Raw genomic sequence first — 22025 nt, 5'->3', positions numbered from 1 at the left:
ACCGCCTCATCGTGCATTAAGGCTGCACATTCTCATCCTCTGTCTCTCTCATCCCTGCAGTGCTGAAGGAAGCCATACCTCTGGGCAGAGTAACGGGCGAGACCACCAAGCACTGGCCAAGGCGGTCCAGGTTCACCAAGACACTCTGCGCACCATGTACTTTGCTTGACATGTTTTAGTGTTTAGCGACTGTGTACCGAGTGGGATTCACGAGACCAGCTACACTCAGACCAACAGATGGCCAGCCCTTCCGTGACAGCCAGCATTGAACATGAGACGTCATTGATTTTATTAGATTCTCTGTTTTCCAGAATGCCTTCCGTCCCAGATTTCACACTTGGATTTTGAACTGCAGACCTGTATGAGAACCCAATGTCATAGGAAATATGGTTTGCTAAAATCTATAAGCTGCTTATTAAAATAGAGTCCCGTGTTTCCTAAAAATCTAAAACCAGTCTATGAACTCAGGGCTTTAAAACATTTTTAATTTATTTGGTCATTCAAGTTACTTGTTTTTAATACATGATTCTCTATGAAATTGATGGGCTCAAACTAGCTGTGAATCTTCTGAGAGTGAAAGCAACACAAAACACAATTGTGGTTTTAAAGCCTTGAACATTCTGATGTTGTCACTAAAGTTGATTTCCGGGCGATGCTCGTGTGCCGCTGGCGTGGCTCACCCAAGGTCCTTGACCGAGGGCCGGTGGCCATGCAGAGGCCTCCGCAGGTGCCGAGTTCTGCCAGCACTGCCCTTCACCCGGCCTGAACTAAGGAGCAGTGGCAGAAGGTGGGCCCCGTGTGTTTACAGCATTTCCAGGTCCAGAGAGGTTGGCAGACAAGTGCCATTTTAATAAAAATGTATTTAAAAAAAGAAAAAAGACAATATACTGACAGTCTAATCATCAGATTTGTCCTATAGGACTGTGACATTTATTTTCCAAAGTTTTTAAAGAATACGGGTCTGTGGTGATGAATACAGTACAATCCTTTTTCACTGTTATGTCTTTAATGTAAGAGAAAATTATATATATCTGGTTTGCAGTATTAATGTGATAGATAGATGCTGTTTTTTTCATTTTATTGACTATGGGGTGCTTCTGTGATCTGTTTAGCATATCAAGAGTGTTTTGGAGCCTGGAGACGAGACCGCCTCTCAGTTCTTAGTGCTTAAGGACAGGAATATGCAGTTAACTTAATGTGACAGCAACCCGCTTCCCCCCGTGGAGACTGTGCAGCGTGTACCCTCGGGAGGGGCGGGTATGCTCTCTGCGCCGCTCGCCGCCCTCCCTGCCGCCTCATCCCCCTGTGTCACTCACTCAGCTGATGAAGCACAAGTGGAAATTATTTATTCTTGCATTGCTGGGAAACACATTCGTGTGTCGGGACGCACTCCTCTCCGTGTGCGCTTTTGTCAGATGACTTTCATAGATCTATGCACTGAGATTTGTAGAAAGCTGTCGGTGGTGGCTCTGCTGGGCGTGAGGCCGTCAGTCACAGCGAAGGAGCCTGCCTGGCCCTGGGAGGCCCAAGGATGGCAGGGCCAGCAGAAGGCATGGGCCATTCTTCTGGGGTTTGCATGTGGGGCCCCAGGCGTGGGGTTGCCAGTCTAGAAACTGTTGCACTAAGACTGACACTGCAGACAATTTTGAAGGCTAACAACAGACAACTCTGTTTGTGCTGAGTGCGCTTTTTGTCTCTGTACACAGTTTTAGTAAGACTCAAATCCGCGTTCCGTGTAGAGGCGTCAGGAAGGAGGCGAGCCTCCCCTAGTGCTGCTGTGCACTCCTTAGATCCCCTCTTCCTGCTGCTGTTCCCTCCCCGGCCCTGAGCGACACTTACCTCGGCACTGTGGTGGGGTGGGGTGCCAAAGGAGCTGCCTCCTGCTGAGCGGCACCCCCGCCGCCTTTGTGCTCAGCTGCTTCGGAGGCAGCAGGAGGGGCAGCAGGCCGCCGGTGGGGGGTCGCCAGACACCTCACCTGGATGTTGGCGGCAATGACAAAGGGATGACTATTATTTGTGAAGACGTGTACTCAGAGTGGTGTGTGTGTGTGTGTGTACGCACGTGTGTGTACGCACGCGTGTGTCCCTGTGTGTGTGTGAGTGTCTTATTAATGGCATTAGTCTCTTCTGGCTGTATTTTTTTTTAAATCTTTTTAAATGACAGAAGCCCCCACTCTTAAGAAATCGCAATTCCCTGTTGTTTTATTGGCAAGTGGCACTTTCTCCTGTTTTCAGAAGGATACAGACATGCTCGTAGCTTAAATTAACAGATGCATTCAAGCTAAGGAGGGAATCTTGTGACTAGTAACTTTTCAAATTGGAAATTAGATTAGTTTCCAGCCATTTTTAGAATCATCTGGAACTATGTGTCTCGAAGGTGTGTTTCTTGCACCTGCATCAGGCTCTCTGTCTGGGGGATGGTGGTTCTTGTTTAAAATGCAGATTTGTGGGCCTGCTGCCACCTCCTGAGTGCGGTACTTCGGGGCTGGCCTGGGCATCTGTGTCTAAGCGATGGCCTGCAGCCCTGGGCTCCCTGGGGTCTGAGGACCCAGCTCTGGCAGCACCCGGCAGGGAGGAGGTGCTTCCTGAGCAGATGCCTGGGACAGACTGGGCTGGCAGAAAAGTAGGACTACAATTTTTTTTTTTTTTATCATTTTGAAGGAAAAGTTTTCTTTTTAGTGGGCCAGAGTACTTTGAGAAGGGTACTTTTTTATAGCCCTATGCTTGTTTTATAAAACTTTTAATACTAAAAACATTAATAGACCAAACATCTCCAGCTGGGTCAGCTGAATACCTTTGTACATGTCTGATGATTCAGAGTTTAAATGGCTGTAGTTACAATTTCTCAGGTAAACAATTGTTTTCTCAAATTTTTACCAATCCCTGCATTATTAGGATAAATTTTGAGACAGTGTAAAACCTCAAAGTACAGTAGGGTAAGTCCCAGCCCTGTTCACGTGGAAGCCAGAGGTGGCCCCTTCCCCGGCATCTGATCGTCTGATCCTGTGGGTGCCTGGGGCCTCACCATCCTTCCCCGTCCAATGCTGCCCGCCCGGGCCTGTTGAGATTTGAGGGGTGCCCACTCGCTGGCTTTGTCCCCATCCCACTGTTAAGTAAGGTGTGCCTTGCTTTAAGCAAACTGAATGTGAAAATTATGTTGTAGAAGTCTGGGTTTGTTTAAAAGAAAAACTGGGATTTTTATCTCATCTCTTTAAAAGAGGTCTCCCGATTCGATTCCTGTGCTGGGACTCTTCCTGGTATTTTTTACATGTTCACTTTTTAAAAACATTGATGTACTCCCATCCTTTTACCACTAACCTATCACATTTGACAAGTTCTTGCTGTAATGACGAATCTATTAACGAACACCAGGGGAGCCGTGGAAAGCTGCCCTCGTGTGTGAGAGCCGTGCGGTGACGCAAAGCCACCATCCTGTTGTTTGTGTGTCCTAAGCTCAGATTTTCCTGGTTTGGATAAATTTTGTAAAACTGGGCATAGCTGTACTTTTAGAAAGGGATTGTTTTCCTTAGGTTTTGGTTTTCTCTGGTTCAAGCAGTCTTTACATGCAGACATTTTATAGCACATTAGGGTCTCCCTTTTCTTTTCAAGATGATGTTGCTTTTCGGTGGTGGTGTCACACTCCTTTGAATGAATGTTTGCACTCTAGAACCACGAACGATGCGTGCCCATTGTACAGCTTGCCCAAGAGGGAACTGTTGGAAGCGGGCAGTGACCTCTGCCCTGTTTGTTTGAGGCTGACCCAAACTGCTATCACTGATGTTTACCCCGGTGACTCAGCGCCCGTTAGAACAGATCATGTCAGTTCAGTTCCTGTAGTGGGGTTAGTAGGTGGGGGGTTTTACTGTTGTTGTTATTTGTTACTTTTATTGCTATTAAATGCAAATATTGCTATTTATTTTTTCCTTTCTGCTCTGGTTTGGTTTGGCTGACACAGATATTCCAGTGCATGTGGTACCTAATGGATGTGATAGAAATGATTTCCCCAACTTTTATAAATTACCTAATGTTTACCTTCAAGTTTGCTGGATGATTTATTTTTGAAAGCCACAAATGTGATTTTTCTGGATGAATTGTTTTTCTTATATATGCAGCAATGTAATTTTACATTGATCTGCGGGATGGTTTAAATTTTATTTTTACAAGGCAGTTTTTCAGTCAAATTATATATTTGATACAATATGCTAAGGATAGACCGGCCACACGTCAGGCAGCCGGGACACCAGAGTGTCCCCAGGAGGCCTTTGGGGCTGGGGCGGCTTCTCGGCTGCCCGTGCTGGTGGCCCGTGGCTTGCTCCCTGCACCTCTGGGAACTGGTTGAGTCCTTCGGTGGGACTGTGACCCGCTGGACAGTTAAAAGGATTTTTCATGGGCATTTTTCTACACATAAGGCAGTTGCATTAGGAGGAGCTTTAGAAGTCGACATAATCCAGACAGTGGACAATCCCAGTGGCCCAGACAAGCCATACGACATTTTCCTGTGACCTCTCTCTGACCCATCTCTCACGCTCATGAGAAAAGGAATGTACAATAAATAGAAACAGAAACTCCCTCAGTGCTCATGCGCCTCACTTGCAGAACTCGAGTGTTTTATTTATGTTTGAAGTCCTTCCCCAAAGTGACCGAGAAGTTGCGCTCTCGCTGCCGTGCCAGCAGTTTCGTCTGCTGTGATGCTCTTCGGTGCAGACGCACTGCACCTGTGACTTCGTCTTGGGGGTGCCCCTGTTACACACACACATGCTGACCCTTTTCTGTAAGGAAAATCTTCAACTCAAAATAATTGCACTGATTTTTTGACAACTTCTTTTTACGATGTCCCACTTTGCATCTGCTGTACTCGTTTGAGATGACTGTAAATAGATTTATGTTAGGAGAAGCGATGTGAATGCACCACGCGGCTCTCTTGTGGAGACACTGCCTCGTATTCAGTATTATGTGTTAGAGTTGTGTGGACTTAACTCTGTTCCGCCCTTGAGCTTCGTATCTGTTGACCATTTATGAAGGACAAGTTCGCCTCATTTTCTTTTTCTTTTGAAGGGAAGTTTTAGATCTTTAACATACTAGGAGAACATGGTCTCTTGGTGCCTGATGATTTAGTCCTAAGCAGACTCATTGCAGTCTTGTGAACACTGTTGTGGTCTGTTTGATTCCTCGTCGCTTACGATGGCTCTCCAAAGCATGGTCTTCGAGTTCCACCCAGCCTGGGACAGTCCGGATGGGAGGCATCTGCTCCGCCTGCTACCAGGACGCGAGGGCCTCCTTGCGTCTCTGTGGTCAGAGTCATTTTAAAGCCATGAGGTCACTGTTGTGTCAAAGCTGTCATTTGTGCCCGTTGTTTTGCTAGAGTAGCAGTGTGTGCTGTAGCCCCCGTGTGTCACTCTGTGGTCAGGCTACCCTGTGTCACCCCCAGCAAGAAGTATTTCAGCCCAGACCAGTCTGTGTGTGTGTCCGAGTCACACCAGTGCCATTACGGTGCCCTCGCTTATGCTTCTTTCAGTATGTTTTGCCATGTTATTGTCTAAAGTGAATGTATTGGCTTAGCCAAATCACTACAGAAGGTGGTTCCTAAATACCTTTTAGTTTAAAAAAAATGCAGATAAAGGCTACCTCTGAATTCTCAATACATCATCATGTTTGCTCTTAAGTGTAGCTGTCCACACTGAAAACAGCCAATATGTTGCCTGAATAAACTGAATTGTGAACATCTATCTGTTCAGTTCTGGCTTGAAAATGTGTGTGCCATACTGTGACCCACGGGCAGCCCCTCCTCCTCTGCTGTGTCAGGTGGACCAGGGTCACCTCCATGCTGCGCAGCTTTGAGATTCTAGGATTCTACGACTGGCACGAGTGGCATGGGAGGGTTCTCTGCACGGGACAGCATGCTGTCCTTCAGGCTGGCAGGAGCCTGCACAGGTCTGTGTGTGGCAAAAGCTTGAAACAGCCTGTGTCCTGCCTGGCTTTTCACTTTCCTGTTTAATATAAGAAAGCACTTTTTTTTCTGCTTTACGAATGGGTTGAAAATGGCCTCCTCTGTCCTCTCCTCCCTTTTATACCCTCTGTAAAATCACAAAGGTGCTTCAACACCGACTGTCGTGCAAATAATACATTTAAAATAGTTGCATGGTTTCAAGGACAATGCAGATGTAATTGGCCTTTGACTTTGGGACCTTGGGTTACTCTCACTCCCTACTGCAAAACAAACTAAGGGTTGAAAACAAAGCATTCTGTTCAAATCCAGGGCCCTTTGTTTGAAAGAACACAGGGCCCACAGCTGGTGTTTTGAAGTAGAAGTTCCCACTAGTGGTGCAGTGGACCGTCTGAGGCTGACTTGCGGGAAGTCGGTCCTGGGAGGCTCTGAACACCCCTCCCTGTGATTAACCACTTTGCTGTCAGAAATGTCATTTTCCCCTACACTGTGCTGTGGGCCTGGGCCTCCTTCTCTTCTCTCTTTGGGTTCCATGTGTTCCCCGATCTTCAGGTTAGCGCTCGCCCCAGTTTCTCCATGAGTTTACTTCTGAGTTGGCAGCCGATGGTTTACAGTTGGAGGCATCTGGGTGTTTGGAGGTGGCCCCGCTCTTGTGTTGGTTGCTCATCAGAGATTGAGTTTGGCCCCGGCGGTTCTACTACGTCACTACCTGGAAGCAGTTGCCTTTAACACTGCTGTTTGGGGTTTCGATGCTTTTTACGCTACGTTGCGTGCTTTCATTCCGGAAGAGCTAAGTGTCCTTTGCAGTCTCTCTCAGAATGTTTTGTAATTCTGCCACCAGACTGTTCCGTGCGAACAGACCTCAAGAGGCTTGGGCACTCGTGGGTGTCCCACTGCCTGCTGACCCAGGGTACTGGCTGCTTGGGTCTGCTGGGCTGGCCTTGGGCTGTCAGAATTTGGTCCAGGGTGTTTGAGGGGACACTGCACGGCTGCTCGCCCCTCGACTCAGTCGTGGGAGCTGCGGCACGCAGACCCACCACAAGGTTCCTGCACGCGCATCTCCGGAACGCTGCGCTGGGGCTCTCCCACCGTCTTCGCGTTTGTGAGAATTTACTCAGAAGTGAGAGAACTGAAGATTCCTGGTGCTTTTGTTAACACATTTCTATCTTATTGGTTGATGTGGAAATTTTAGATGTGTTAGGTCTTTAAATGCTGTGGGTAGTATGACTAAAGGGTTAAGTCCTCGCCTCACCCCCCAACCCCCTTTTGGGAGGTAGGAAGAGGCTGAATTATCTCTTATTTAAAACCTCCTTGGATTTAAGTAGTTCAGAGTTAAAGCTAAAACACCAAATATTAACTCTTTCCCCCAAGTGTCTCCAGGAACTGGACATTGGGGCCATTCTCATTCAGTTCTTTCTGAAGCTTCGAGGTCCTTAAAATGAGGGAGTTGATCCCAAGAACACCCACAGCACCGAGCAGCGGGGCACAAGGCAGGCGACTTCATAGATTGGGGTGCTCGTGTAGGGGTCCGGGACTCCTTTGAACCCTGGGAGTTGTGTGCACAGTCTTGGGTGGGAGAGGGCAGGTCCCTCTGTCCCAAGAAGCCAGTGGTGCCCAGGCCTTCCTCTGTCTCCATCGGTGCCAGCCTGATCGCGTTCTGGAAGACCCAGTCTCAGATTCTGTGCCTTTAAAGTCCGGTCCTCAGTGTCCTTTCAGAATCATTTTGGGGCTGTGTTTCTCTGGGGAACTAAGCCTGTGCCATTCCACAAGGCAGGCATGGACCTCCAGCCTTGGAAGCTTGCTTTCCGCTCCTCAGCCCTTGACTTGTAAACTGTGATGCCATGTGGTCTGGAGCCGCGGGGGACGCACTTGGTCTCATTGCGGAAAACGCTTGGTTCCAGTCGTGTGGTTTTTCCCATACCCTGACCAAGTCCACCTCTGCCAGGATTGCAGGAGACTGGTGCAAGACCCATCTCTTCCACGTTGACCATGACCATCTGCAAAGCCTGGTGGTCTTGTTCTCATAGTCACTCAACAAGAATATTTATTGTAATGGAAGTCGATTTTTTAAAAAGGAATTGGAATCATGTCTTTGTAGAATGTGTGTGAAGTCCTCAGCTGTAAGGTGCTATTCAGTCCTGTGACCCTTATTTTGGAATGCTCTTCATTACTGTTGCTCTGTTTTGTGACTTCCTGGGAAACCGCTTACTTTGGTGAGATTTCACCTTGAGCTGTGCATATAGGACACCAGTTTTGACTTACCTAATGGGCAGTTTTTCTCTCCAGCTTTTTCAAGCCAGGTATTGAGCAGTTTCTTGGCTAATGGCCTAATGAGAAACCACCTTTCCCTGTCAAGGGGTGATTTTATTGATTTTAAGCAGGGAAGTAATCCCACGTACTTATTTCTTAAATACCTAGAAAGTTCTTCTTGGTGGCTCCTCTTGGCCCTCCCCTCTTTCTTCCCCAGCCTACCATCCTGAAAGGCAAGGAATGGCCTCTCCCTCCGCAGAGGCACAGGCTGCAGAGGGAGCACTGTGGCGGCAATCCCAGTTCCTCGTCAAAGCCAGACAGACACGCGCGACTCAAATCCTACAGTATGGAGGGTGGCGTTGCGTTGAAATTCCGGGCCTGAGTTTGATAGTGGATTTTAATGTAGTTGTTAAAGGTATGAATTCATGTTTTGTAACTGTAGAGGCAAGTTTTTATTTTTAAAAAAGTTTTGAGAGAATAATTTATAAGTTTCTGTGCAGCAAAGTGGCTAATTACTCATTAAATACAGGAAAAGAATGTAGTATCTAAATCCAGCTTTTTCTTACCTCTGGTACACTTCAGATTACTTACCTAATACATATTGAGGGGTTTTAACCCTTAGTTTTATCAATTTTTCTAGTTTTATTTTATTTTTATAAAATAATTGAAAAAGAACCAAAAATGAATTCAAAAGTTCCATAGATGGATTTTTGCCCCTTCTTAATTTTCCCCCACAATGAAAACATTTTAGAAGACATTTTGAATCAAAATGTATTACGACCATTGAAAGTTCACTATTTTCTAAGAAGCTGAGCAGCTCCAAGGGCCTCGTTTCAGGTGGTACTTTCTATGTATTGTCTATGGGCGTGTTTCTACCTGTACAGTGGAACCATGTGACCATGTCTTGTGCTTGCAATATAGAAACCATGCAGTGCTGTTTTGTAAATTGACAGTTTCTGTATAAACTCTTATTTATATACATTGGCCTCTCTGTATGATTTTCCATTTGCTACATGAATTGTAAAATTAATTATAAAATTATAGTACCTGCTAAATACAATTCTGAGGCTTCATGTCATTGTCTTTAGTTGAATACCATGCTGTGTGTCTTGAAGATGTCCACGCTTGCATGATGCTAGGTGGCAATGCCACTTTAAATTAAGCCTTAATCAGATGTTAAATTTGTGAGTTTCAGAGTATGCAAAAATATTAGGCAGAGTGAGTGTAAACTGTTCAGATCAAGATGCTGTATCATAATTCAAGTTATTTTTTCTGGAGTTAAAGGGAAGCATTCAGTGACCCACCTCTCTGTCTCTCTCTCTCTCTGTCTCTGTCTCTCTCTCTCTCTCTCTGTCTCTCTCTCTGTCTCTCTCTGTTTCTCTCTCTTTCTCTCTCTTGTCTAGCTTGGCTGTGGCTATAGCTTGATGAAAATGGACCATTGTGCATTTCTGTGACAGTCAAAAAGACCTGTTCTGAAAGTCTTGCGACTTTTTCAGGGGTTTTTTTGTTATTTTTTTTTAATGTTTCTTTTTTTTTTCTCCCTCCAGTCTGAGATTTCTGTGTGGCTGATGGAGAGTGCAGTTTGGGCGTAGGTCTTATTTGCAAACCTGCTCATGTTCTAAGCTTTCTTCAGGTAGTACCACCTGTCATCGCTTCTGCATATGATTTAAATGGATTTTTGTGTTTTGATAAAAGTATCATAAATTTAGAGATAAAATGGAGGGGACCCAGCTTTCTTTACAATGTGGATCTACCTCAGTTAAACAGTTGGGTGCTATTACTAAGTCTGTCAAATTTAATTGGAAAAAGTAACCAAACAGTGAGATACAACTCCACATGAAACTTGAAATTGTAATTTCCGTTTATTTAATGATATTTTTATTTATTTGTGCCTTTTATGTTGAACCCCAATGCATTGAAAAAAAAATCAGTATGAAACAGTACATATTTTATTTATATTACAGGTGGGGAGAAACGTCCAATTGGTCATGGAATTTGATAGACTTTCCCCCAGCCAACTGCTGCAGTGTATTATAATCCCGACTGCCCCCCTGTGAAAAGAAAAAAAAAAATGTCCAAGAGCAAACTTAACATTTTACAATCAATAAAGTCCAAACTCCTCTATGCACATATTTATAGCTTATCACTTCATTTTCTGTGCCAGTGAAGGGGCGGCCAGAAAAAAAATCCCAAGTACCCTCATCATTGCTTTTCTAGCCATTCATGCCCCTTCTTCCTCTGGCACATTTTCTAAGAGTTTATTTCATAAGCAGCAAATGGACTGTTGTCGATTTCATCTCTCCTGACCTACCTGGTGGAGGTGCTAATGGCCATGGACAGAAAGGGGCGAGCCAGAGCTCGTGGCTTTGTGGAGGCAGAGGCCTGCATTCAGCAGCGGCCCTGTGTGCCTGTAAGTTAGGGAAGCTTTCTGACAGGTAAGAAAATGAGATAGGTTGATGACTTACCATGCTTTTATATTTGGCAGTTTACAATTCTAGACTTTTCCTACTATGGCGATCTTTTTTTACTTAATTCTTTGGAGGTAACAATATTTTGGAGTCTTAAGAATTTGATTTTATACCAATAAGAAATAAAAATTAGGGATCTTTCCTGTAGTCTATAGTTTTACTATTTTAAAGAGATCTCTGAATTTTACAAGAGAACCAACATTCCTTAATGGCAGAACTTTGAAAGTTGATTTGGGAGGCTTTTTGCTGCAGGATCTCAAAAATAAAAAGAGAGATAGATGATTCTACTTAAATGTTTTTAATTTTCTAACTTCCATCAGGTTGATACTTAAGCTCTATTTTGTAAAGAGTAAATCATCCTTCAGTATGCTGCAGAAGATGATCAGCATTCTTGCACTTTCTCAGTAATAAGACGCGCCGGGCAATTGGCTCCCCAGGACGCATTGTGTTTTTAACCTAACGAGAGGACTTTGGGGCAGGTGATTAAATTTATATAGGTACCTCAAGAAAAAGAACCTGAATATGCTGCATTTTATTTCTTTAGCTTTTACATGTAGCATTTTGTTTTGCTTTTGTTATTTTTGTTTAGATATATGCTTTTTGGACCCCAATAGACTGTTGAAAGAAATTTAAAAATTACTCTTGTAGGGATATAGTATCCTTAAAAAAATAAAAAACAAAAAATATTGCTGCAATATCTGGCTCGAAGGTTGCCCTATATTAGAACATTACTTTAGCCAAATACACCCGAGGAGGCGGATACTATGTTTATAAGCAGACAATAATGTTCTGAATCCTTTCTGTTCATGCTGCTTTCTTAATTCATTTCTCCATGTCATCAAGAGGTTGGATAACTTATTTCTAAGCTCAAGGTTAAAAATCATGTCACCTTTTTTTTCCCCCCCAACACAGACCTCAGAAAAATTGCAATTGAGGAAGTAGCATGATTCTAAATGTGTTGCTGAAATCAGGCAGCCCGAGCCTCTGGTCTCTCCAGAGAGCCCGTCTTCACATTTCTCTATTCCTCAGCACTCACCCGAGACTGAATAGATGGGGAGTGGTCTTGATTGTCAAGATAAAACTGGTGAAGAAAGCTAAATGCTGAGAAACTGAGCATCTATTGTCGTGTTTAAGCTTAGCTGGGTCCTTTCTAGTTTGTTTTTACAGCTTACTAGGTTAAGTAGTTTGCACTATTTTTGCAATAAATTCATGGAAAACCTAACAGTTACTTGTTTTGTTTCTTACTGTGTGTATATAAACTAATACTAAAAGTTTGGCATAGTGTTTTTTCACCTCCTTACATAACCCCTAACATGCACAGAATGCTGTAAATCTGATAAAATATGATGTGAATGATATTTTATAAAGTTATTTTGTATGGTGTCAATTTTGTTTTGCCTCATAGTATGTCAGCAAAAAATGAAATAAAAGTCCTCCTATTTACAGCTGCCTCTTCCAAAAATCTTCAATTCCTCACGTACTTCTTTAGGCGCTTCCTTCTGCACAGGTTGATTCCAGTTCCCGAGGCAGAAGCATGCCTTCAGGGATGGAAGTCCAGAGCCCTGTTCCACAAACGGGGCTGTTCCTTGAAGAATGTACTTGGCAGAGCTGGGCATTACCCAAGGATTTGGGTTTCAGGGATGAGAACCACAGGCATGAGTTGGACGAGTGGGAACAGCCATGGTGTCTCAGATAGTTGGCTGTTTCTGCTCTTGCAGCATGCGAAAGGATGAAGAAGCCATTCAGCTAAGCCCATCACGAGCAAGGTCCTGAGTTCTGTGTTGAATGTGGGAACCTGAGCTGGCACTGTCCTGGTTCTCGGCCTAGCCAGCCACTTTGTTACTGTATCCTGGCTAGGTTTACAAACATTGGCACTGCTCTCAAATCCCTGGTGGCCTCACCCTGACTGGGCTGTTTTTGACTTCTGCTGCTGTCTATACTGAGAAGATGACGTGCTGGGAAAGGAAAAGGGGTTTTTTTTTTTTTTTTTTTTTTTTTGAGATGGAGCCTCACTGTGTTGCCCAGGCTGGAGTGCTGTAGTGCAATCTCAGCTCACTGTAACCTCTGCCTCCCGGGTTCAAGCGATTCTCCCACCTAAGCCTCCTGAGTAGCTGGGACTACGGGCCTGTGCCACCACCATGCCCGGCTAACTATTGTATTTTAGTAGAGACAGGGTTTCATCATGTTGGCCAGGCTGATCTTGAACTCCTGTCCTCAGGTGATCTGCCCACCTCGGCCTCCCAAAGTGCTGGGATGACAGGCGTGAGCCACTGCACCCGGCCAGGGTTTTCCTTTTCTTAAGAAAGCCCCAAATGGCAGCAAATCCCTAGGCTGTACATCACTGCTAAGGCAGGCCAAGGTTTTGTCCTGATTTCAGGTTTCCAAATTTTAAGAACAATGTTATAGAAAATGTGAAAATTCAGATAATTATCTCTAGTCACAACACATAGGTAATTAACCTTAATATTCTGATCTATCTTGTTCCACAGTCTTATTATTATTATTATTTTTTTTTTTTTTGAGTCGGAGTCTCGCTCTGTTGCCCACGCTGGAGTGCAGTGGCGCAATCTCGGCTCACTGCAAGCTCCGCCTCCCGGGTTCACGCCATTCTCCTGCCTCAGCCTCCTGAGTAGCTGGGACTACAGGCGCCCGCCACCGCGCCCGGCTAATTTTTTGTATTTTTAGTAGAAACGGGGTTTCACCGTGGTCTCGATCTCCTGACCTTGTGATCCGCCCGCCTCGGCCTCCCAAAGTGCTGGGATTACAGGCGTGAGCCACCGCGCCCGGCCACAGTCTTATTTTTTAAACAAAAATCAAGATTTACTTTTTTCTTAATGTATCTAGAACCCTTTACTACAGAATTCTTAGTATACTAAGCACCTCTGTGCCCGGTGGCCCTGGGACATGCTGGTCAAACCGGAAGAATACACAGAAACTCATCTACAGCAATATACTCGCTTGATATGGCCTCTGTTATATTCTCGCTATTTCACCATCATTTATTGAATGGCCAGAAGCAATAATGATTTAACACTTGCAACCGGGAGCAAAAGATTCATCTTCATAAAATCGTTTTGATAATCTGACAGCAGTATGCAAGTTGGAAAGACGAAAGGCTGTAGGCAGTGTGAGGGAACCAGTTAGGAAGCTACTGTAACAACCTGGCACCTGGTTCAAAGAGGAACTGAAAGGGTAAGTGTTCCCTGAATGATCGGATCGTAAATACTTATGGTGCCTTAAGAATGCTTCAGGCCGGACGCGGTGGCTCATGCCTGTAATCCCAGCACTTTCAGAGGCCGAGGTGGGTGGATCACTTGAGGTCAGGAGTTGAAGACCAGCCTGGCCAACAGGGTGAAACCGCGTCTCTACTAAGAATACAAAAATTAGCCAGGCGTGGTGGTGCGCACCTGTAATCCCAGCTACTCGAGAGGCTGAGGCAGGAGAATCACTTGAACCTGGGAGGCAGAGGTTGCAGTGAGCTGAGATCATGCCATTGCACTCCAGCCTGGGTGACAAGAGCAAGACTCAGTCTCGGAAAAAAAAAAAAAAGATGCTATTAAGAGAATGAAAAGTGGCTGGGAGAAAATGTTTGCAAATCTCCTATCAGGCAAATAACTTGTATTAAGAATATATAAATCTCTCAAAACTCAATAAAAACTGATACCAATTTTTGTAGAGGCTGCAGAGCCACTGGAACTCACTCACTACTGGTGGGACTGCAAAATGGCACAGCCACTTTGGAAAACAGTTTGGCAGTTTCTTATAAACTTCTGTATCCCATTCCACTCATAAGCATATACCCAAGTAAAATGAAATCCTACGTTCACACGAAACCTGTACACAGGCCATGCGCAGTGGCTCCCAGCGCCTTGGGAGGCTGAGGTGGGCAGGTCACTTGATTGAGCTCAGGAGTTCGAGACCAGCATGGCCAACATGGCGAAAATCCATCTCTACTAAAAATACAAAAATTTGCCAGGTGTGGTGGTGAGCGCCTGTAATCCCAGCTACTCAGGAGGCTGAGGTGGGAGGATGGCTTGAACCCAGATGGGAGAGGTTGCAGTGAGCCAAGATCACACCACTGCACACCACCCTGGGCAGCAGAGTTTGTGAGACTCCATCGCAGAAAACACAAACAAAAAAGCAGTACACAAATACTTACAGGGCTTTATTAATTGTAGTCATCAAGGCCAGGTGTGGTGGCTTATGCCTATAATCCCATCACTGGGAGGCGGAGGTGGACGGATCATTTGATGTCAGGAGTAGAGACCACCCTGGCCAACATGGTGAAACTCCACCTCTACTAAAAGCACAAAAAAATGAGCTAAGTGTGGTGATGTCATGCCTGTAATCCTAGCTACTCAGGAGGTTGACACACAAGAATCACTTGAACCCGGGAGGTGGAAGTTGCAGTAAGCCATGATCATGCCACTGCACTCCAGCCTGGGTGACAGAGTAAGACTCTGTCCAAAAAAAAAAAAAAAATTACAATCACCAAAACTAGAAACCATCTAAATGGGTAATTATCCATATACCTGGAAAATGGATAAACAGTTACATCCATACAATGGAATCCTACTCAGCAATATAAAGGAATGGACTGCTGATACCTGTGACAACACAGACGAATCTCAAATGCATTCTGCTAAACAGCAAAACTGCAGACTCAAATGCTACATACTGAATGATCCCATTTATATGACATTCTGGAAAAGACAGGTCAGCAAACTGTGGTCTGGAAGCCAAATCCAGCCATTTTTTAATGGCATATAAGCTAACAAGTATTTACATTATTAAATGGTTGGAGAAAATAGTATTTCATGACACATGAAAATTACGCAAAATTCAAGTTTCAGTTTGCAGAAATAAAGCTCGATTGAAACACAGCCGCCTGCATTCCTTCATATATTAATTACCTGGCTGTTTTCGTACAACAGCTGAGTTTAGCAGCAGCAACAGAGACTATAAAAGCCCACAAAGCTTGAACTATTTACTGCATGGCCCTTTCCAGAAAAAAAGTTGCTGACACCTGCTATAGGCACACAGAATAGCTTGACAGTTGCTAGTTTAGTAAAAGGTGGGGAAGGAGTTGGCCACAAGGGAATTTTCTAGAGGGTGATGTAGTTGTTAATTGTGGTGGTGGTGGTGGTGACTTGACTGCATTTGCCAAAACTCAGAACTCTACACCAAAAAGTATTTTTAAAAATATTTTATTTTAAAATAAATGCTAATGAACAAGAGGGACAGAAAACACCAGTAGTTGCCAGGGTGCAGGAGAAGAGACTAAGTACAGGGAACAGGGGAATGTCCTGGGTGATAGAACTGTCCTATCGATTGGTTACAAAACTATGCATTTGTCAAAATTCACAGACTAGACACTAAAAAGGGTGATTTTACTGAATGTAAATTATAAACTTTTTTATTTTTAAAAAAGAGATAATGAAGGCCAGGCATGGTGGCTCACGCCTGTAATCCCGGCACTTTGGGAGGCTGAGGCGGGCAGATCACTCCCGAAGTCAGGAGTTTGAGACCAGCCTGGCCAACATGGTGAACCCCATCTCTACTAAATATACAAAAACAGGTTGGGCGTGGTGGCACACGCCTGTAATCCCAGCTACTCGGGAGGATAAGGCAGGAGAATCACTTGAACCTGGGAGGTGGAAGTTGCAGTGAGCCGAGATAGCACCACTGCACTCCAGCCTGGGCGACAGAGTGAGAATCTGTCTTAAAAAAAAAAAAAAAAAAAAGATAATGAAATGAGAGGAACCAAATATTTATCCTATGTGGGGTTTAAAAAAAAAAAAAAAAAAAAGGGCTTATGATAGGTTTTCTCTTAGAGACAGTAAAAACAAGTGCCAGGAATTTAAAGCAAAGAACAGTAAGATGAGAGAGATCTTCAATATACAAAATGTTTCAAAACTTTTTTTTAGTACAACATGCTTATACAAGAGGTAAGACTTATTTTTGTATTTGATTTGATAATTTGACTTGGAATTTTTCTGTGGGAATAAAGTGTTAGAATGCTTATTTTTAAGTTTCTCAAAATCTGCAGGCAGTAAGCAAGGCCTTAAAGCCACAGAGGGCTCTAGAACTAGTTCCATAAAGCATTTTACTGTAAAAACATGTACAGATCTTTAACAGAAAAGTATGTTTCTTTACAGTAGAAAAATATCTGAACAGTCAACTTAAGACAAAAATTCAAATATAACATACGACCTATAAACTATATATTTAGCTAAAACTGAATCGAGCTGTTTATAAGAACTGATTCCAAAATATACATACATGAATTTACATAACTGATACATAGAAGTTCTTCAAAATCGACTGTAAATTGAAAAGTTAAAATTGGCCTTGCCTCTGCAGTTTGGAGCTGCAATGGCTGCCAGTATCGGCTGCTTTCTTGGTGCCTGAGCTGCAGGGTGGGCCTGTCAAGGAGGGACTGCTGTCTGGGTCACTTTCCCTCTGGCTGTTTGTGGCGCAGGTGCATGAGGCGCTCAATCTTGGCCTGGAAAGAGTACCTCGAAAGAATATCACGCACTGGAAGTCTGTGAGGAAGTGAAGACGCTAAAAGCGGGCAGTGCTGTGTTTACTTATAGACAGTGGAGCGGGTCCAGGGCAGTCCTCGCCAGGCTGGTTTTTAAAGCACTTTTTTGGTTTAGGATTCAGCTTCATCATGGTCACTTTCATTATCATTGTCATTCTCCTCATCTTCTTCCCTCTTTTCCTCTTTAAGCATTTTCAGGTATTTACTAGCTAATATCTTCTTTGGTAATATATCTTAAAAACATAAAGCTTACATCAGCAATTGGTTATGGTAGACTATGAACACAGCAATGCACATTCCAAAATGTACTAGTTCCTGCTTTGACCTCTACAAGAGGTTCCAAAACAAGATGAAATTCAGGCTACATTTCTGGGTAAAATATCACAGAAACTAGCATTGTCTCCTAACAAATGCTATAGGCCTCTTTCCATTATTCCACTGGGTACAAACCATGGTGTCTCTATGAGCTGCTTTTATAAGCAACCCTGCCCGATTACCTGAGATAGGCTAGGCTAGCCCCAGGGCAGACTTAAGCTCTAACTATGGGCATGTGGACCCACCCTGAGTTTTCCCTTCAGTGGCAGGAAGGGTCCCTGTAAAGGACTGCCCAGCACAGGCGGCCAACCAACATCTTCTGAATGCTGTTGGCTTCACTGTTGTTCTAGGTGGACCACATAACACACACATTCAAACAGAGAAGACTAAAAGTATCTTCCTGTCACAGCTCATAGCACTTTGTGGCCTGGAAAGAGTAGCAAAAAGTCTAATTCCATGAAAGCAGAAGGGAGGCAAGGGGTGGGGAAAGAGCTATTGATTACTAATCATTTTTTAACCAGAATGTTTCAAAGACTAAGTACCTGCAAGAAACTGAAAAGTTTCTGATTCCTGTGCAGTATTTGCTAAATCACTGTAAGTCAGTACTTTCTTTTCCTTTCCACTGCCGTGTCTGTAGGAATAGGTGGCTAGGCATTGAACAAAGAGCTCCTAAAACAAAATGAAAAAGGAAAATAAAAGGTGTGCTTTGAAAATGTACCACAGAGCTTAATTTTGTAAAATTACATTGCTGATACCTTATTATCAGGCTTAAAATTACATTAAGACTTCAGATTATCTTGGTTTCTTAAATTACAAGAAATCACTGCGGAGGCCGGGTGTGGTGGCTCAACACTTTGGAAGGCTGAGGCAGGCGGATCACTTGAGGTCAGGAGTTTGAGATCACACTGGCCAACATGGTGAAACCCCATCTCTATTAAAAATACAAAAATTAGCTGGGCATGGTGGCAGGTGCCTGTAATCCCAGCCACTTGAGAGGCTGAGGCAGGAGAATCGCTTGAACCTGGGAAGTGGAGGTTGGAGGTTGCAGCACTCTAGCCTGGGCGAGACTCCGTCTCAAAAAAAAAAAAAAAAAAAAAAGAAAGAAATCAATCAATCACTGGGGAAAAGAAAAACATGAGGTCAGAAAGAAAGCAAAGCCGGTATCAACACTGGCAGAGAAGCAGGCATTTTCCAGAGGCTTTAGATGTCTAACTTATGAAAAAGATTAATCATAACTGTTTAATGGCCAACCTCTAGAGTAAAAAAAGAAGCGGCCAGCAGTGCTGGCTCACACCTGTAATCCCAGCACTTTGGGAGGCCGAGGCGGGTGGATCACAAGGTCAGGAAATCGAGACCATCCTGGTTAACCCAATGAAACCCCGTCTCTACTAAAAACACGAAATCAAAATTAGCCGGGCATGGTGGCGGACGCCCGTAGTCCCACCTACTGGGTAGGCTGAGGCAGGAGAATGGCATGAACCCGGGAGGCGGAGCTTGCAGTGAGCCGAGATCGCGCCACTGCACTCCAGCCTGGGAGACAGAGCGAGACTGTCTCAAAAAAAAAAAAAGAAAGAAGCAAAAAGCCATTCAAAAATTCTATTTGGCTCAGTAATACATTTTTAGTCTTCTATTTGCATACACTGTTTCTAAGGTGGTTCACCTACAACTATAGTGACCACAACTCACGTTTTGCCGAAACTTTTCTATTCTAGAAACTAATGTACAATCCTCAAACCTAATGCAACAACCGGAACTGATCATCTTCTCCCTCCTGCACCCCAGTTCTTATAGCAGGGCCAAGTCTTCATTTTTACAGAGGCTGAACTGAGCCTTTCTCAAGGTTTTGACTTTAATGCATCTAGTTCAGTTAATAAGGGATGAGAAAGACAGGCATGGTGGCCTGTAATCCCAGCAGTTTGGGAGGCTGAGGCAGACGGATCACGAGAGGTCAGGAGTTCAAGACCAACTTGGGCAACATGGTGAAACCCTGTCTCTACCAAAAAGTACAAAAATTAGCCAAGTGTGATGGCAAGCACCTGTAATCCCAGCTACTCAGGAGGCTGAGGCAGGAGAATCACTTGAACCCGGGAGGCAGAGGTTGCAGTGAGCCGAGATCACGCCACTGCACTCCAGCCTGGGCAACTCCATCTCAGAAAATAAGGGATCAGAAGTGCCTGCATAAATCCTCATTCCTTAATACCAATAGAATGAAACTGTACAGGAAAACACAAATGCCCCCAGATGACCCCAGGGTCACTTTCCCTCTGGCTGTTTGTGGCGCAGGTGCAATAATTGCTGAATATGCAATTATTTCCCTGGGCTCTAGGAAAACATGGCTCTGATATAAAGCGGGCAAGAAACCTGTAATTTCCCACTTCCCTTAGTTCTAGTCCAATACTGTCGGAACATCATATACTTAACTACAAGTAGGGACTGGAAAATGGAATCCAAGGCAAGCCAAAGCATTTAACTGTGTAGCTGAAACATGGCCCAGTTTCAGAACAGGAAAACATCTGGCCTAACACTATCAAGACGCAATTTCTTTAAAAAAGACAAAATTAACTATTTTGCACCCAAGAGGATGCTAAACAGGCTGTAAAACTAAGTTCCCTGGACTTCCTTAAATTCTAGTTGGGGTATGTGCTGCCTCTTAAGACGAGGGGCCAGGTGTGGCGGGCGGGTGGGCTCGAAAGCCTCGGACCGCTGGAGCTGGCACCGCACCTACGGGGAAAAAAGCCTCGAGTGGCGGGTGAAGCGCCCGGCTGCACCTCCCACGGGACATTGGAGGAGTCAGGGTCCCCAAAGCACGAAGCAGACCAGTGACGAGAAAAGGAACGCCGGGAGTGGGAATCTCGGGCGAAAAAGCCCCCAAAAAAACCTAACGAGAAAAGCGCCACTCGACACCGACGCCCACGGATAGAGCCGGAAACTGCGCGCCGCACGCGAGAGAGGACGGGAGCGCACAGGTAGGCGGGACGAAAGGCGCGCAGAGGAACGCGGGAGTTTACAGGTTTGCCGGACGGAAGCGCGCGAGAAATGGCGGGAGGACAGTGGGGTGGGAGGGGCGACGGTGCACAAGGAAGGGAGGGGCGGGCGGAGCGAAGGAAGGAGAGAAAGGGCGGGAGAGGCGCGCGGTAGGCGGGGCGAAAAAACTCGGGAACCGGAGGGAGCGGCGCGGGGTGGGCGGGGCGAAGACGCGAGAGAAAGTGTAGGGGCGCGGGGGCACCGTGGCGCGCGCCGGCGTGGGACGGGGACAGCGGGGCGCGCGCGAGCCCGGCAAAGGCAGCCGGCGGCGCGCGGGCCCAAGGGGAATGGGCAGTGCCCAGAGCCCGGCGGGGCGGGGCGCGACGGGTAAGGGCGGCCCACACCCCCGCCCTACCCCCTCACCGTGGCCTTGGCTGTGAGCACCAACGCCTCCTGGTTGATGCTGGACACCTCGGGGGAGCTCTTCATGATGACCCGGATGCGGGATAGAGGCAGCGAGATGAGCCGCTGCTCCCCGCACTTGTCTTTGCCCACGACCACGTCCGCCATCTTCCCGCCCCTCGCGCGGGCGGCAGCCGGCGGGCCCGACCGCTAAGTGGCTGCCTTGCCGGCCAGCCGGTGGATGCGAGGAGCCGCGCCCGCTGCCCCGTGGGAGTTGTAGTGTGGGGAGGCGCCGCCGCGAGGCCTGGAGCGGCCCGTCCGGGAGACTACGAGCTCCGTGATGCCTCGCGCGCCCCATCTGCGCATGCGCCGCCCTTCGGATCCTCCCCCCCCCCCCCACCGAGTGTGTGACCTGGCGTGGAGTCCAGAGTCTAGTGAGGGGCGGGGCCGGGGCGCTGCGGGGGCGCGCAGTTCTCGGGAGTCTCCGGGCTGCGATCGCCCGGATTTTGATCCGGGTGAGGGCTCTGTGAATGGGCACGCAAAACCCTCTGAGTCCGGGCCTCGTCGCTCGGTGCTGTGTGTTAAGGGCCTGCGCTGTGCTAGGACCGGGCGTGCCGCCGTGGGCAAAAGTGACGCTTTCCTGAAGCACAAAGTTCTGGGGGGGCGACCAAGCGGCAGCGGATGCGTCCTGCGCCGGTAGCCACGCGGCCGGTGGAAGAGCAGAGACCAGCACGGGCCATGCGGCGGGGCCGGGCTTGCTGCACCGCTCTGCGCTGCGGGGTGATGGGGAGAGGCGCCTTCATTGGGGGTGAAGGGCGGGGAGCTGCCCGGAGGAGGTCCTGGAGCCTGGTGGGAACAGCCTCTTCGGGGCTGCTCCGAGAGACGGTGTGCAGAGCCTGGCGTGCTCACTGAGGTCTGACAGGCAGCCCGGGGCTAGGTCCTGGTGGGTTTTTTTTTATCTAAAAAAAAATGGGAAGTCGTGGTAGGGTTTGAGCAAAGGAGTCCCGGGTTTTTTTTTTTTTTTTTTTTTTTTTGAGACGGAGTCTCGCTGCGTCGCCCAGGCAGGAGTGCAGTGGCCGGGTCTCAGCTCTGTGCAAGCTCCGCCTCCCGGGTTCACGCCATTCTCCTGCCTCAGCCT

General features: G+C 46.2%; 2 protein-coding genes across 4 annotated transcripts in view; one reads left to right on the top strand and one right to left on the bottom strand.

The window, feature by feature from the left end:
- Positions 1-12105, top strand: part of AGO2 (argonaute 2, RISC catalytic component) — a 67677-nt gene extending 55572 nt beyond the window's left edge. For both annotated transcript variants that reach the window (XM_025393830.1, XM_025393829.1), the window contains one exon: positions 61-12105. In XM_025393830.1, coding sequence (XP_025249615.1) covers positions 61-169 — 109 coding nt within the window. In that variant the 3' untranslated portion in view covers positions 170-12105. The remainder of the gene's footprint in view (positions 1-60) is intronic.
- Positions 12106-15857: 3752 nt separating this feature from the next.
- Positions 15858-21262, bottom strand: CHRAC1 (chromatin accessibility complex 1). 2 transcript variants are annotated; one of them, XM_025393987.1, is made up of 3 exons: positions 20909-21262; positions 18064-18190; positions 15858-17439 (listed from the first exon to the last, which is right to left on the bottom strand). In XM_025393987.1, exons 1-3 carry the CDS (start codon positions 21053-21055, stop codon positions 17318-17320), a joined length of 396 nt encoding a protein of 131 aa, XP_025249772.1. In that variant the 5' UTR covers positions 21056-21262; the 3' UTR covers positions 15858-17317. The 2 variants fall into 2 exon arrangements, with proteins under 2 accessions (XP_025249772.1, XP_025249771.1); XM_025393986.1 differs by lacking the exon at positions 18064-18190 and having other exon boundaries at positions 20909-21247.
- Between the last annotated feature and the right edge of the window lie 763 nt (positions 21263-22025).

This window comes from Theropithecus gelada, chromosome 8 (genome assembly GCF_003255815.1).
Source record: "Theropithecus gelada isolate Dixy chromosome 8, Tgel_1.0, whole genome shotgun sequence".
Taxonomy (NCBI): domain Eukaryota; kingdom Metazoa; phylum Chordata; class Mammalia; order Primates; family Cercopithecidae; genus Theropithecus; species Theropithecus gelada.
Note: the sequence above shows the minus strand (reverse complement) of the source record. Positions and strands in the feature narration are given on the sequence as shown.

Bases quoted from the DNA above. Each gene is read 5' to 3' on its own strand.
- CHRAC1 (XM_025393986.1), bottom strand. From the start codon at position 21,245: ATGGGGCGCGCGAGGCATCACGGAGCTCGTAGTCTCCCGGACGGGCCG. The intron at 17,440-20,908 runs GTGAGGGGGTAG...TATGTTTTTAAG, and splicing joins TGCTCACAGCCAAGGCCACG to ATATATTACCAAAGAAGATA.